Source organism: Dipodomys ordii, unplaced genomic scaffold (assembly GCF_000151885.1).
Source record: "Dipodomys ordii isolate 6190 unplaced genomic scaffold, Dord_2.0 Scaffold1, whole genome shotgun sequence".
NCBI classification, from domain to species: domain Eukaryota; kingdom Metazoa; phylum Chordata; class Mammalia; order Rodentia; family Heteromyidae; genus Dipodomys; species Dipodomys ordii.
This window is the reverse complement of record NW_012267217.1, coordinates 48,602,447-48,620,688: the sequence shown is the minus strand read 5'-3', so window position 1 is coordinate 48,620,688 and position 18,242 is coordinate 48,602,447. Positions and strand designations below refer to the sequence as shown.

Genomic DNA, 18,242 nt, shown 5'->3' with positions numbered 1-18,242 from the left:
GTTGAAAACAAACTTTACAACTTGGTGGGGGGAGGAGTTAGGGAGGTTGGGAGGGAAGGGATGGTAGAGGAAAAGCAAAGGAGGTAACAATGCTTGATAGGAAATGTACTCATTACCTTACTCATGTAACTGTAACCCCTCTGTACAGTATTTTTATAATAAAAATATATACATAAAAGAAGAAGTTATAGTTGATGCAAGGGAAAAAAGAACAAGAAGATGCAATGGTGGTAAAAAGCATACAATTCTTGAATAGCCTCAAAAATATCACATCAAAAAGTGACAGAATTTGAGGGAGAAATTTGTGAACACTTGTTATTGAGGATTTTAATATCCATGTGTTAGAAACTGAGATGTCAACAAGACAAAATTAAGACATTTTATAAATTATTTGAGTAACAATTTGATATGTTAAACAAAAATTTCTGTAAATTATTTAAACTGACAAGGGATACACATATATTCCTTTTTCTTTTTGATTAAAGATGGAACAGAAGACTTGTGTTCTACATTTTAGAGCACAGAGATCAATTTATCACAAATCATAGTCTCTGATACAATTCCATAAAATTGAAATTTATAAAAAGCTTATAAATATATATCACCCTGCACCAGAAGCAACTCCAAATGGATCAAAGACCTCGGAGTCAAAGCAGACACCCTGAAAACATTACAGGATGGAATAGGAGAAACCCTAGGCCTCCTTGGCACAGGCCGAAATTTTCTTAAAAGAGACCCAGAAACACAACAAATCAAAGAAAGGTTGGACAAATGGGATTGCATGAAATTGCAGAGCTTCTGCATGGCAAAGGACATAGTTAGCAAGATTAATAGAAAGCACACAGATTTTTCACTAGCCTTACAACAGACAAGGGTCTCATATCTAAAATATACCTGGAACTCAAAAAATTAAATCCCCCAACAACAAATCTTCAAAGAAACAACTGCCCAATAAATAAGTGGGCTAAAGACTTAAAGAGAAACTTCTCTGAAGAGGAAAGGATGGCCAATAGACACATGAAGAAATAAAAGAAATGCAAATCAAAACAACATTGAGATACCACCTCACCCCAGTTAGAATGGCAAAAATCAAGAACTCTAATAACAACAGATGCTGGAGGGGATGTGGACAGAAGGGAACCTTACTGCATTGTTGGTGGGAGTGTAAACTTGTTCAACCACTCTGGAAAGCAGTATGGAGGTTTTCAAAAGAGTCCACATAGAGCTCCCCTATGACCCAGCAATCCCACTTTTTGGCATTTACCCAAATGATCACAAACAAGGTCACACTAAAGCTACCAGCAAAACTATGTTTATTGCAGCATTATTTACCATAGCTAAGATATGGAACCAACCCAGATGCCCCTCAGTAGATGAATGGATCAAGAAAATGTGGTACATATACACAATGGAATTCTATGCCTCCATCAGAAAGAATGAAATTGCCACATTTGTTAGGAAATGGAAAGACTTGGAAAGAATTATATTAAGTGAAGTAAGCCAGGCCCAAAGAAACTTAGGTCCCATGGTTTCCCTTCTTTGCAATAACTAGTATATGTCTGAGACAAGCAGAAATGGTCTGATAAGTTGATGTTAGGAAATGAACCCTAAGATACGTATTCAAACGTTTTTTTTCTTTCAGGTCATTGTTTCTAAAACATTTATAAAATTATTTCTTTGTTGCTTTGTATGTCCCTCTCCCACGTTATAACCCCTGCTTTCACTGTATTTGAGGTTGGTATCATTTGTGGAAGGGAAGGGAAAAACAAATCGCTTAAAAAGGGATACAGGTGGATCCATTGCAACAATGAGATGTACAAGTCGTTATGTGGAAAAACAAACTTTATAACTTTGTTGGGGGGGAGGTTTTGGTAGGGGAGTGGGAAGGGATGGGATGGGGAAACAAAGGAGGAGGCTACAATGTTTGATAAGAAATGTACTCATTATTTTGCCCATCTAATTGTAACCCCTCTGTACAGTATTTTCACAATAAATAATTTAAAAAAAGCTTATTAAAAACTAGGAAATAATCAGGTACTAGTGGCTCAAGATTATAATCGTATCTACTTGCAAGGCCAAGGTTAGGAAGATCATAGTTCAAGGTCCGCCTGGGCTGAAAAGTTCCTAAGACCTCTTCTCCACTGATCATTGGTCATAGCAGCATATATCTTTGATCCTAGCTAGGTTGGGGGCTGAGATTTTAACTACATGTCAATGGAGAAGACTTGGTGTGATGGTGTCATATCAGCTATACAGGAAAACTAAATTAGACAGGTCACAGTCCAGCAACATGCCCACAGGTAATGAGGTCCTATCTCCAAAATAAGCATCACAGAAAGGATGGAAATGTGAAGCTGTGGGAATGCACCTGCCTATCAAGCATGAAGTACTGAGTTCCATCCCCAGTACTGCATTCACCCCACCCCCCACAATACCAGGGACTTGTAAATTCAAATTCAAATTCGATTGAAAAAGAAGATCAGAGGTTAACAGTAATATTAGAACAGTCCAAAATAAGCACTATTGTACCAGATCATAAACAATGTTACAACAATGCATTAGAAAGGAAAACTTAACTACTGTCCAACAACCTGAGGTTGATATATGATGGGAATGGTATTTCAGATAAGTGAAGTTATTAAATGCTATTAAATAGCTATTTAATAAATGCTATTTAGTATGCTATTAAAAATCTGTCTTCATAGAGTCATACACAATGACTCATTCCTGTAAACCAAACTAATCAGGTGAAGGTATTTAGGACAACCTTGGGTCATGGAGGGCCCACAAACATGTTAATCAGACCCCACCATGTTAATCAAAAGCCAGATATGTTGGTGTCTGTCTGTGGTCCTCAGTACACAGCAGGAAGCAGGTAGGAGGATCTCCATCTGAGGCAGTCACATGAAAAAGCACAAGATCCTACCCTACAAACAAAAGCTGGTGACATGGCTAAGGTGTAAGGCACTCAGTTCAAACTGAAAAAATAACAATCTCACTAGAAATCAAATCGGTCTTTCACTAGATCATTCAATTATTGTTCCCAATGCTTGCTCCTTCTCTGTAAGAGGGTAAAGCCTCCTACCAATTATCATAAGCCTTACCCTAGATGCCTGTGGTCATAATGGTTTTGGCCTTGGCTTATAAATTGTCATGGCCAATGAAACATGAAGCAGACTTAGTACCTATGGCATCTAGAAGAATCAAGTGTGGTGGCACAGTCTGATTTATTGTGCTCATTCTTCCTATACTGAACAGACTGCATGTCCCACAGGAGCAGGCCCCAGGATGCAAATTAGATAGATTGAAAATTAGGTCTGGGTCAAAATGAAGGAAGTGCTTCAGGTCTGAGCCACCCTCACATTTTATTCATTACTGACTAGGAAAGCAATTTTGCACAATGTATGGAAATGAAATAAGGTTCGTTTTAGGGCACATTAATTCCACACGAGGGTTCGTATACAGAGAAACCCCCACAGAAGCCCATTACAAGGGTCTGTGTGAGGACAGCAGCAGGCTTTGGGAGAACAGAGGTATTTGTGTATTACAAATGCCATAGATAAGTAGAATGATAAGATAAAGAAAGTGTAGCCAAGAGATAGAAAAGATAAAAGCCAACTACTCTTTGTAGGAAGGGCAGTGGACAGCAGAAGATGAAGGAAATTATGGGGGGCTCTGGGAATAAAGTAAATATGAAACAAATAGAAACATAAAGCAGCAAAAGCACCCACTGTTAACCAATGAATTTGGATAAAGATAAATAGGTCTTGATGCAGTATGCTACAGGAACAAATGAAACATTATGCCAGGCATAGAGGATTCTTGAAAGAAAGGAATAGTCAAAAGCTCAGTACAGCTGGGAAGGTGGCTCAGTGGTAGAGTGCTTGCCTTGCATGCATGAGGCCCTGGGTTCCATTCCTCAGCACCACATAATCAAAAAGAAAAAAGCCGGAAGTGGCGCTGTGGCTCAAGTGGTAGAGCGCTAGCCTTGAGCTGAAGAGCTGAGGGACAGCGCCCAGGCCCAGAGTTCAGGCTCCACGACTGGACCCCTTCCGCCCCCCCCCCCCCCCGCCAAAAAAAAGCTCAGTACATTATTTGCACCAATTTCCCATTAGAAACAGAAAGTGTACCCTAATAGGAAGGCCCATCTTTTCTTTCCACCTCCATATAAGGCTACATATTCTTCTTGACATATAGTACTAGAATGACACACATAGCAAGTACACAAGTATATAGTTTGTAACAGCCCCAATTCCTACCTGTAGATCATATACTGACACTATATAGAGAAGCTGACCTATTTCTTTATTTTCTGAACACAGAAATCAGTACACCCACTAGCCTATAAAAAGGCTGCACTAAATATCAGTTGTACTAGCATAATTTCTACCATTAGGCTGACCAAATATGAGAGGGACTCTTACAATTCTGGGGAAGAAAGCATGATCCGAAGAGCGTAGGTACTGTTCCAAGATGTTTAAACTCATTATTTCAAAACATTAATGGAGTGTGGATTTTCATAATAGATGGTTGCTTCTTCCCAGTATTTTTATCTGTTAATGACCTTTGAACTGTTTTTATTTATACTTCATATTTACAAGTGAGAAAATACAATTATGAACTCTATCAGATTCAGTAAATCATATTTGAATATTGTTTGAAATTCAATTTTAGATAAATGTAACCACAGTTTATCGTAACTACCAACTGTGCAGGTTCTATTTCTAAGGTTTGTATGCAATTTGTTCTGGGCTGATTTGTGTTGAGCTAACACTTCCCTTAAAGGATTATCCTATTAAAAAGTATCAGGTGGGCAGATTAAAGATGATTATGTTCCATTTTGTATATACAGACTATTAAATGAAAGACAAATTTTGGGGCTAATAGACTTTGGACCGTGCAGAATGAGTACACTGTAAATTTTTACTATTACCTTTTAATCTGATAATGAGTGTGTGTGATTAGATAATAATAATATATTCCTCTTAGATTTCCAAACTGTTCCACCCTTTGGAAAAAATATACTTTATTTCTTTCTGTAATTGCATTTTTGTTCATTAAAATATTTGTAAAAATGTTACTTGCTTATATTTCAAAATGATCCATGATAGCACATACATGTAATTTTCATTGTATATGCAAACATACCAGCATAGCTTACTATATACATTCAGATAATTTATTTTTGAGATGATATTAATATGCAAACAGTTATGTTACTCATTTCTCCCAAATGCTACATATGTACACATAGTTTTTTGAATGTTTTTACTTATGTGTGTTGAAAAATAATTTGGTCTTAGCATGCTAATTTTGTATATGCACGTAACTAGGATAAAGGCTTTTGAAATATGTTTGTTATGTAAATACCACGTATGTTTTTCATTTCAAATTTACATTATTTAGGCATGTTCTATTTGCTTATTATTTAAATACAATTGTGCACATAGTTCTATAAACTCCTTCCAAGGAATACTTTGTTTATGTAAGAAACAATTCCAAATATTTTTGATTATCTACACCTACAATGTTAGAATTACAGTTAACTGTAGTACAACTATATCAGAGAATGAAGCTGCAGTTATAACTTTGTTTAAAATGCTACAAGTCTAGTTAAGTAGTTTATATCTTCCTGACTCAGTTTTGGTAAGTTAAATGCATCTATAAATTTATATCTTGATATTACAGTTTATTTAATATTGGTTTTCAAAGTGCTCCATTAAGATACTCTGGATTTCAATGATCAAATATTTCTATTCTCTCTTTTCCTCTCTAACTGGGTATTTTTTATCTCATATATTTTTTTATCTCTTCTGGGTATTGTTCTTCCTTCTTTTTGGATTATCAATCTTATTTATCTTTTCAAGGTACCATCTTTTTGTTTCATTCATTCTTTGTATAGTTCATTTTTGTCTCTATCTTGCTCCATTTTTCCAATTCATCTTTACAATTTCTTCCCATCTGCTAGTATGGAGTTTTGCTAGTCCTTATTTTCTAGGAGATTTTGGTATATCTTCAGACTATCTATTTGAAACCAATCTTTCTTCCCTTCCTTCCTTCCTTCCTTCCTTCCTTCCTTCCTTCCTTCCTTCCTTCCTTCCTTCCTTCCTTCCTTTCTTCCTTTTTTTCTTTCTTTTCCTTCTCTCTCTCTCTCTCTCTCTGTCTCTCCTTTCTTTCTTTTTTTCTCATAAGGGTGCTCATAGCTACAAATTTCCCTCATATTCCTTTACTATATTCAAAATTCTGATAGAATGTGTTTGAATTTTCATTATATTCATCCTGATTTCTCTTCTTATTTCATGCAGCCATGTATTGTTTAGTTTCTATACTTTGAAATGTTTGTAGTTTCCTTGGCTGTTAAGGATTGTTTTTTGGGGGGGTGGTTGAGACTAGGACTTGAACTTGGTACCTGCAGCTTTCACTTGTTGGCTAGCTCTCTACCAACTGAGGCCCACCTTTCTTCTGAGTTTTACTATCCCAAATTTTATCATTCGTAGAAGCTAGACCCCATATATATAAATGCATATATAAATGCACACAAATATACTCACATACAAATACATACAAATATATAGGCTATAATTTTAACTATGGTACTGTTTGAGGATTCAAGGAGAAGGGAGACAGTAAAAGAGAATGAAGAAGGGTAAATAATATTGAAATGCAAAGAACTTATGCATGAAGATAACAAATAATGAATGTGATGAGCAATAGAAGAATGGCAGAATGAAAAAAGAGAAAAATAGAGCGGATTGACCAATTAATATATATGCATTGGGGAAACCTTATGTACAGATAATACATGCAAAACAATGAGTGACAGGTAAAGCCGGTCCTTCTGGGGTAGGAGCCAATGCAGGGAAGAACGGAGAGGGTGAATGACAACAAATATGATTGAAGTTCTTAATATGCATGTTAGGAAACAGGACAAAGGAAACTGTTTACATTGTGTTAAGAAGGGGGAGGGAGGGGAAGGAGGGGACTGCACTCATTTGGGATGCATGGTGTGCACGTGTGGAAATGTCACTTATGAAATCCCCTCATTCAAGCAATATACGCTATAAAAGGCATAAAAATGCTACACCAAACTGAAAAATTAACTTGTGTGTCTGTAACATTCATGCAACTGTAGCTTCGAAAGCTGACTGCATCTACATTATAAATACTGTAATTTGTAAGGTTAATAAGTTATTTGCTGCTTTGATTTAACTAGAGCAGTTCAGAATGTTATTATCTTATATTCTATAAAAAGACTCTAGTCTGGCCATTAATTTACTGTATTAAAATGTTGGGATTTATGCATCTTTTTGTCAAAATTCCTGTGGCTAAAGAGATTGAAAGTAAGTTGATATTGGAAAATAACATTTATTCTTGCTGAGCTGCCATTTAAACTTGAGGCTTAATGCTTAAGAAATCTTTATTTTTTGTACCAAATTTTATTCGTTTGAAATTAAGGAAAAGTAGAGATCATATTTATATTTTTATCTTTAATATTCTTCTTTCAAATAGGGCATCAGTTCATTTAAATTCTACTAATAACATTTTTGCCTCAGGATACCATGTCCTAATTACAATCAACACAGGGGAAATGAAATAAAAATTATTCACAGATTAGGCTGTAAACCAACTGATAAAGCCATTTAATCCAAACTTACTATTTTACAGATGATAAAGCTAAGAGCAGGAGAATCTGGGTGTCCTGCTCATGTTCACATTACAAGTTATGGACGGACTATATTTTATTTTGCAGAACTACACCTTACACTCAAGAACGTGCTTTCCTAATATACATGATGTAACCTCTAGATGTCTTTTTACAAATTCACTCTAGACTTATAAAAAAGGGGGACTTATGGGTATTGGAGGTCTTAAAGTGTTCTTTCTACAGCTACCATGAGAAGTCCAAGAGGAAGCTTTTATACATGCCCATGGCACAGTATATATCAATGCTATTATCTAAGGAGCCAGCCCTTCATACTTATAAAAGAACGAGACTTAGTGATGTGTAGATTTTATGTTTTGAGGCAGAAGTCAGTAACTTTTGTATATACTAACCCATCACAAATTGTACATTTTATTGCAATTTCAGAATATATGAACCATCATTATGATTATAATAGAAATATTTTCTAACTGAAATGGCACAGTCACAAACCAATCAGAATGGACATCAGACCTATCAGACCCAAAAGAAACTCATGGCCATAATTCTTTCTACAACTATGAATATTACACCTGAATTAATATGTCTTTGATTAATATGTCTTTAATTAAAACTTGAAAAATATTACCAACATTATTGTCATTCTATTCCCAATGCTTCTTTAGATAAGTTGCCACTAGATGAAGAAATACTGAGATGAAAAATCACAGAGGAATAAAAGGCTCATTTTCCAGGTACAGTATAAAATTAGTTAGATACTCTATTTTTTCTGTACAATGCTTGATTTACAGTAACAAAATGAAATTCAAGTTTTCATAGAATTTTTAAAAATGTGTAAATTTATTAGTATAAATATATCATCAAAGCTCTCAAGACTATAAACTGGGGGAAATGAATCCTGATTTACATGTTGTGAAGAGAAATCCAAGTTCCTCAAGCATAGCCTGGCTCATGGGAGGTATGAGTCATTCACGTGTATATACATAGGAGTACATAATCTGATTTCCTTCAGCTACTGTAGTTCCTTTCTCCCACATCTGAGGGGCCTGTATTTTACTTAAAAGCAAAAGTATTTAACACAATAGGACTACTCAAACAGGGAATCAAAAAAATAGAACTATAAAATAATTAAGCTGGGTTACCTTGTCATTTAAAAAATTATATTTCATCCTTTCTTGTTTTATCTTTTTCAAGAATGTGGTAGAATATGGGCCTCCTAAGTTGAATTCTTGAATTCTTCCTAACAAGTTGTAAGTAGAAGGGGCTTCTTCCTATGCTTTAGCAACAAAAGAAGTTGTCTTGTACTTTGTCTTCCTAATTTCAGTTAGCTTTATTTTTAACCATGTCTCAGTTAAATGAAAATACAAGTGAGGGTCTGGGTTCAATCCTGAGCAACACACAGTGTGTGTGTGTGTGTGTGTGTGTGTGTGTGTGTGTGTGTGTGTGCACGTGTGTGCGTGTGAACACACATGCACATGTATTCCCTTATTGTTTGAAACATATGTTGAGTGACTGTGTCAGGCATTATGTTGAGCATTCAGTACTAAAGAACACTTGAATATGAAACACAGAAAGAAGGGCTCTTCAGGGGCTAGTATAATTCAGTCCTGACTACTTGGATAGAAAGTTAAACTATGGTATGGATTTTAAGTTTTAGCTCCCAGTAGAAACAAACAGCATTTAAGATGCTCCTTGTTCTTAAGATATATCAAACCCTGATAGATAACACTAAGCGGATTCTCTTTTCTGCTTTTTTTCCCCACAGAAAAAGGAACTAATTGACATAGGATTCTGTGTCTCACTCAGCTATGAGTTAAACATCTCCAAGTGGTTATAAGTAGGATTATTTCAATATTTATAGTTCATTAATCTTTTCTCCTAATAGATGTTATATAGTAATATAAAAACAAATACTATTACTATCCTGAAACTTAGAATAATATAAAATTTATGTCTCTGGTTTTAATCTGCTTCTAAAAAAATTCCAACTGCATGTTTATTAGCTGGATGACTCTGAGATTGATTGGTAATATTATGTGATTCAGTTTCCTTATCAGTCAAAAGGAGATCAAAAAGGCTGGGCACAGTGGCTGCTGCCTGCAATCCTAGCCACTCAGAAGACTAAGGTCCAGATCATGGATGAAAGCCAGCTAGGCTGAAAAGTCCATGGGGCTGTCTGCAAAATAGCCATCAAAAGCAAGATTAAAGATGTTCCTCAAATAGAGCTCCAGCAGATAGCTGCCTAATAAGAATTTTACGCTTTGTGACTTATATAGTCTCTTGCAAACACTCAACCTGGTTGTTTTTGGTGAGATGACTACATATAAATGAACAAATACAGATAATATACAAACAAGTGGGCGAAACTATGTTCAAACTTCATATATGGAAAATAGGCTGAATTGGTTGTGGTAGTTGGGTAATTTCTTTTCCCCCTTTTTCTCTTTTTTTATTGTCAAGGTGATGTACAGAAGTAAGGTAATAAGTACATTTCTTGTCAGGCTTGTTACCGCTTCCCTCATTTTTCTCCTACTTTCCCCCTGCCAGGTACCCCCCACAAGTTGTACAGATCATTTCCCTCCTCCCACTCTTGTCCTTGGTCTAACTATTCTGTTGTTCCCCTTCCTATCTCTAATTCAGATAAACGTGTATACAATACAGTAACAACAGGCGATATACCATAAGGGGCAGAACATACAAAAGAAACAAGAAATCACGTAGTACATTAAAAACAACAGAGAAAAGCCTCTTTGTCCATGTTGGGTAATTTCCACTCCACCTATTGTCTTTTTGAATTTCAGAGGTTTTCAACTCTGCTTTGTGGTAGCTCTAAGTACTCCTAGGCCTATGTGAGGTCCTAGGATTTCTTTGCCCAGAATGTTTCATGCACACCTTTCCCCTGCCTCAAGCTGTACCAGTCCTTTCTCAGCTGGCGACTGATTGATTTCCTGCAAATCTCTAGGGTGCTGTCTGGCCTGCTCCCATCCTTCCTGGGCTCCACATTGCAGACTTGAAACTGCTCCTTTGAACTCCAGACTACCATGCTACTCCCTCTGACTTGATACCTAGAAACTTTTCTTCAGACAGTAATCTGGGGTGGCGATGCCCTTCATCGTATCTACATCTCTTCTTTCAGGAATCACTGTGTTTTTAATGACCCAACATTCAGTATCTAAAAACTGCTGTTTCATTAATATTTGCCTCTTTTTCTCTTGCCTATGTTTTTAGGTATGAAATCAATCCAGGTGGTCCCTGTGACCTGACCTTGGCTGGAGAAAAAATCCTTATGGATTTTAAATCTATTTCCTATACAAGAAAATCCGGGCCCACACATGTTTAGAACACTCACTGAAAATCACTTTACCCAAAAGAAGTAAAAGAGAAAATTCCAAGTTAGGGCTTCTAACTTCTGAATAAGTGCTTTTCCACTACACGTCACTGTTTCTATCGGAGGGGACTAAAGACAAGGGACCTTTTAAATATAAAGCCATCTACTGCAGCCTTTATTAACAGAGACTGATGAATTTAATTTGGACCAAGCATTTAGAGTTATCTCATTTTTGTCTTGAAAAACTGGGGCAGAGAGAAGTCTGATACATTTCTTATTTTTTCAATCAAGACTTTTTTTTTGGCCTTCTCATTTTAGCATATTTATTGCAATTCTGCCTGTGGAGAGTATTTGGGATTTCCTCCAAATGGTGGGAAACTTTGCCCATTTTGATGATGTGCTACTGATAAAGCTTTCTGCTGGAAAGTCCCCATCTGGCTCACATTTCTGCCTCTGCATTTTCAGTGATGTGATTCTTTTACAAATATCCTAGAATCCCCGTTTCCAAAGGAGGGAAACTACTATTAAAGTACATAAACACAGGAACACGGGGGTGGTGGAAAATGGTATGTATAAATTCTCACCATTCATTTTTATTACTTTCATGATGAGATTTCATTTAACATTTTTCTGAAATAGTTATAAATTTTTGAATGGGAAAACATATGGCATTTTGAGTATGTCAAATGAGAGATGCTATTTTAGATGGTAAATCTTCACAAAAAATATTGTTTTATAGTAACAGGAGGCTCTCTGTTTAACGAGAAAGGAACATTTATCCTTTCACAAATACAAGGTTAAAATATATAATAATGTATTCATGTGTAAACACAGATAATCTGTATTTGTCACCAGTAATGTAGTTGCAAATAAAACTTTATGCAAATAATGCTATCACACACGTGATTCCTCTTTTAAATGAATAGCACCTACGGCAGCAAGGGAAGAGCAAATCCTACATGGTGATTCATATGTTTTCCAATCTTTTGACCATATATATAAATATACACACACCACATATATCCTATTTATGTATTAATTCAATCAATCATTCAATTACATTATGAAAAATAGTGTTGCCTGAGAATGAGGCTTTGGCCTCTGTATCTGTTAGACCAGAGATCCACTGGCATTCTTCCTTATAGTGGTGCAAAGCCTTGAGCATTCTACTTGCACACAAGCAGGCTGACTTCCATTTTTCATTCCTAAAAGCAGGAAAAGGACCCCTGAGATCCCTTCACACTCTAGGATAAGCATAGTAGAGGACCCGGATAAAAGTTCCTGATTGTACAATACTAGTATGTCTTTGAATCCATGTTAAACACTACAAGACTGTATATCCCAATATTTCTGGGAGGGCAGCTACTTTAGAGAGATTAAACAATTTTCCTGAACTCTAAATAGCACTGAAGATGTGGTTAAACCTAATGGTTTTAATTACAGTAGGCATTTGTTTCCTAAACTTCTGGTTTCCCCTCCAAAAAATTTATCAAAGCTCTATCTAAAAGATGCTTTGTGATTGGGCATCTCAATTTTAAAACACAAAGTACCATTACTTGAGACATATGTACAGTGATAAATCTCAAATCAAAATATTTGCTTGTGAGCTTAATAATAATAAGGAAATTTGATGTATTTTCAATGAAAGGTGTGAACATTTCATGTTTTTAATCAACTCCACTTCAACTTTATGTCTATATTGTGTCAGATTTGCAGCAACAAGAAATCCCCTATTTATAAAAAATAAGTATCATATATTATACTATATTTTATATATTATATACAGACGTTCTGGATATAATTTTCTCTTGAAGATTACCTCATAATTTCAAGATATTCTTAATTAAATGGAATGGAAATAGGAAATGTTTGTTTCTATGAGGATCATTGAGAATATCTAACAACCAGTATATTTTTGGTAAGAAATACATCAGGCAGGATGCTATCTGTATTGTCACATGAATTATAGAATACTCTGATGTTATCACATGGATGCTTCCAATGACTTTCCTCAGGTTCAAACACACAAGGGAAACAGCCTTGTTGCACCTTAGCACAGCTATAACAAATCATGTGTTAGTTGTACATCACTGCACTACTAGACTCCATCACAGTTTAATGTGAGGCCTTAATAAGTGTTCAGTACTAACCTATTGCTTTTGGAAATGATTGTATCATATGGGCATGCATTAGCTTACCACTGGGAATAAATATAAACCTCTTAAAATTAAGCCATCTTTTGAATTTCCATAGGCTTCATGTTTTTCCTAGTCCAAATATTTTCATGAATTAAATCAGGTATATATTTCTCTTTTAAATACTATGCTCCTGAAAAGGATAATGATTAGAATAGATGTATATAATTATATCCTAATTTCAATTATGTTGTCCTCTATAATTTTCACTCTCATTCTCTCTCGAGATGAACATGATTTTTGGTACTTTCCAGTGTAACTTTCATATTTTTATCAGACCTTGTGCTTGTTTCCTCTAGGTTCTCCAACTTCAGATTGTAACTTTTTAAATTAAGAGTAAGTGAGGGCTTCTGCACAAAAACAAGTATTTCTCATTACTCAACAAGAAAAGTCTTTGGACAGTAATTTCCCAGACACAGGGGATTAAAATTAAATATCGTGTCAGGCGCCGGTGGCTCACGCCTGTAATCCTAGCAGGCTGAGATCTGAGGATCACGGTTCAAAGCCAGCCAGGGCAGGAAATTCCGTGAAACGCTTACCTCGAATAAACCACTCGAAAACTGGAAGTGGTGCAGTAGCTCAAGTGGTAGAGCGCTTGCCTTGAGCTGAAGAGCTGAGGGACAGCGCCCAGGCCCAGAGTTCAAGCCCCACGACCGACCCAAAAATAAAAAAAATAAATAAATATCGTGTGCTCCTTGGAGAAATGGACAAAAGATGCAAGGTCAGGTTGAGATTGCACTGCCTCAGGCTGACGGAGTGTTTTCACTGGCTGCAGCTCACACTCTTAGTCTCCTGTGTTTACTATTGTTCCTCCTTTGCCACGTCACACTCTTCTTGATATTACTGAATTACCAGGAATACGACAGTCAGGGACAGGAACAATACCAAGGATTTTATAGCATATTGACTTGTATGAAAGAAGATAGACACTGATAATTTATTTGAAACACATTTGTCTGACCATACAATAACTTTCTGTTGATGACAAGGTCATTATAAAGTCAGTGGAAACATATTTAGTAATAAGAGTAAGATATAACTATTTTATTAGTACAGCATTTGAAAATAAACCATATCTTTTATTAGCATAATGAATTGTCAAAAGTTTTAATATTTTAAAGTTTAGAACTCAAAACATGAATACGTACATGCTCGTTCAAAATAGTAAGGGATTTATAGTTGGGATATGTTTATGAAAATCAAGCTAATGCTCCCTAAGAGCTATGTTCTCAAGGTAGATTTATATGTCAGAAATTAAATTGAAATATTAATATGCTTTCATAGCATACAAAGAAATTGTTATAGCTGGGATCCTTTAGTATGCACAGCATTTTCATTTTGAACTCCGACAGATCATGAATGTCTTAATGTCAAGAATATTACCTAAAACCTTTTCCTTTTTATTTTTTAGTGTTTGGTAGTCCAGGCTAACTTTGAACTCACCATCCTCTGTTCTCCACTTACCAGATTCTGGGATTACAGGTGTGTACCATCATGCCTGGAAACTAAAACTATATTTCAAGTGGGCACTGTTTTTAAGGTGGCTCACATACTCCAGTATAACAGGAACACAATCTAAAGCTTAAGAAGGCACATTTAACTATTCTCAAGATGACATTGAGCCTTAAGAAATACACAACAGTCATCTTACTTCTCGGTATATTTATGCTTTCTGTGTTACAGAATTCATATGGATTGTTTATAAAAGTATTATCTCTTCTTGAAAAACTAAGGCAAGGTTTTCTCTTCACTACACCTTTGAATACAATGAAATCTCAAATACTTTGAAATTCTCACAACTTCCAAAAGTTCAAAATTGAATCATCCTAACTAAAGAAAGATACACTGTGCATTTTTTATTTAGCAAAGGCAAGCATCAAAGATGTAAACACAACTATATTTTTAATCTTCTAAATGGACAGTTGGAATCAATGTGGTTTTAATATCGATGGTTACACTAGTCATCACCAGGAAGGACAAAATACTTTTATCTGGTTTGTAATGTTTACATTATTCCAGAAAAATGCTAAATATGATCAAATAATATTAGAAGATTCAGAGTATGCAACTGTAACAATAACATGAACACATATTTCATAAAAATTGTATAGTCTAGATGATATAGGGCAATTTATTAAATTCATGTGACTAAAATATTCCATTAAAATGTTACTGCCTCGCCAACTTTTATTCTTTCTTATTCTCTGTTACTATTGCTTTAAAAAAAAGTCTATTTGCATTGTGATATAAGTAAATTCGAGCAATAAGGTTATGGCACCACAGCAATGCTGTGTTATCTATGCTAACACACACATGTCATTAGGTCTTCCTTCAAAGAGATGACAAATGTAATTCTTTCATGATATAAATGTGATATATAACACAGATGAGATTGAACACATTGTAAGTAATGGGATATAAAAAAACAAATTTTCATAGGAATAAATACCATAAAAATCCTGAGGGAAGATAAAACAGTTCCAGAATGAATAACAGTCTTGTTATTTTGGTCCTAAGTTAAATAAAAGGATCCTACCTGTTGAATCAAAGTTCACCTCATTGCTGGGGCTGGGACCAATATCAATGGACACAATGGGCAAGAGCTTCCGAAAGTCCCATAGCTTTATAACCCCACAGGTGTCGCAGGATGCTATTATGTGACCCTATAAAATATAAAATAGGTGTTAAAATGTGCATTCATCTATAGCACTATACCTTATAACCTACGGAGAAAATATCAGAGTGGAGTTATAATTTCACAAGGTCAATATTAAAGTTCACAAACATTAACCTAAGCTAAAAGGTATCATTGTACCTTTGTCTTTAATAGCAAAACAAAATATATGGAATCTTGTACTAAATTTTAGTAAACAGTTATTCAGGAAAGTATGTAGAGTATTTTATTGTCTGGGTATACATTTTTTACGTCGTGCAAATGATATATGTGACAGTAAGAGAAAGATTTGTCATGGTGAAGAAAATGACAGAGGCCAAGTATAGTTCTCTGCAATGAAATGGTGCCTATTGTGGTCTTAGACAAACCTCCCAGCGGACATGTTTGGGTCTGTTTTGGTAGCATGGTAGAACAAGAAAGAAGAGATCAGATATAGCAGAGTGGATGCGTTCAGGTGTAACGGACAGGGAAGGGTATTTTCCCGGTCTAATTGCTGAAACTCAGCCTCAGCATTTTTGAGCTCAAGGGCTGTCTACATTTCCACTTAAGAGAGGCTTATTGAATGTTTGCTTTTTGTCAGGAGCTGAGGATATGCTGATGAGCAAAATAGGGCTTATGTTCACCGGCCACTCTTACATTTCCACACTTTCTCATCATCTCATCAATTTAATTTATTTGCCAGATGTAATAAGTATCTACAACATGAGTGTCATTGTGAATGTTGGTGATAGATCAATATGCTGCTTTCAAGTTGACATAGAGTTCCCTTTTCAGCTCCAGTGTAGTTAAGTAAATGTCAAAACCAAATTTTCTTCTAGTTTCTTTCTATGTTTTTAGGTGTAAAACTTATTAACATTAACATCATATAATGCTTCATCGTTATTACTTTAGGCTAGCTTAATTTATCTCTCATTTCTATCATGACTACCATGGTTTCTGCATAAAACACACATCCTGTGTTCCAGTTCAAGTAGACACTTTGTTTTTCCTAAACATACCAGCAATAGAATGGAGACCATTAGTGTTAAGATTCTGTAACTGCTCTCACTGGCAAAAGAATACAAAAACCTTGTCCTCAATCTAGTAAATGAGATGCTTCATCTTTTTTATGACTTGAAAGGAACATAGAGAACTTGGAATGGTCTCAAATATGTAAACATGTATTTTAAGAATGGGGAGAAATCAGTGAATTTCATCTCAGAAAATGAAAGAGCAGTTTTCAGTATTAGCAGGGAATATTAGTGTTATAAATTATGGGAAAAAAACCTTTTCCAAATATAGAGGATTTCAATCATCTTCAGAAGTCACAAAATGGAATCTTTGTTCAATTATGAGAACAGAGCAGATCAGTTCTCATCAGAATTTAATTTGTGCATACAGCTCTTGCTGAAGGCAAGTTATTGACTAGATGTACTTTTGTCTGGAGTCTGAAGGAAAGACAATTTTCAGGCAAGCATAATTCATCCAACTAAATATTAAACATGGAAGAAATGAAGTAAAAAGGTGTAATTTCACCATTTTTGCTGGGTGAATGTAATATTAAAATAGTTAACATTTTAACACTTAATACTTGAAACTTCCATTGCTGTCAAATTATGAATGTTGTCAATATTAAAATGAATCAATGTTTATTAAATGATTTTCATTAATCAGGTATTGTGCTAAATATTTCATTAATAAAAGAATATATAATGCCTTGTAAATTTTTGCACTAATCTCATTTAGCCAGAATTTTTCATTGCCTTAGAAATTTAGAAGCCATGTATTATTAAAAGTATTCATTATGGTAAAACTGAATAGATAATGGGTAATATAGAAAAATATATTTTGATAATTGAAATAAAAGAATGATTTATTATACTAAGCAGGTTGAGCAGATGTGGAGTCTATGACAATGTTTAAGCATAATAGAGCTCAAGAAATAATTGTTTTCCTGGTAGATAATGGTTTCTTGGAACTCATCTAAGAGTTTTGTTTTAGCTCAATCTTTCCATAGCAGTCTTGAGGTAAACATAAACAGTAATTCTTACCCTGATAGTTCTGCATCATTTACTAAAATGAAATGATAAAAAGGATAAGGCTAAACATTGAAATTCTGAAGCCAATAACAGGAACATCCACAGACCCTATATCCTAATTCTTCTATCTTGGGCAAACCAGAGGAACACCCACCCACCTCCTTCCATAAAAGGGGAAAAATAGGAAAAAAAACTGACTGTAATGTGAGCTCTGAGAGATGAAGAGACATAATAATACTGAATAAAGTATTGAAAGCAAATGGATAGAGAGCTCTCAAATAAATTCACATTGGTCTATATTTAGGTGATGGTGGTGGTGGTGGTGGTGGTGGTGGTGGTGGTGGTGGTGGTGGTGGTGGTGGTG

General features: G+C 35.2%; 1 protein-coding gene across 2 annotated transcripts in view; it reads right to left on the bottom strand.

Moving 5' to 3' along the window:
* The window catches only part of Spag16 (sperm associated antigen 16), a 775,427-nt gene that overhangs the window by 216,112 nt on the left and 541,073 nt on the right, over window positions 1-18,242 (bottom strand). For both annotated transcript variants that reach the window (XM_013028752.1, XM_013028820.1), the window contains one exon: window positions 15,723-15,849. In XM_013028752.1, the coding sequence (XP_012884206.1) occupies window positions 15,723-15,849 (127 nt within the window). The remainder of the gene's footprint in view (window positions 1-15,722; window positions 15,850-18,242) is intronic.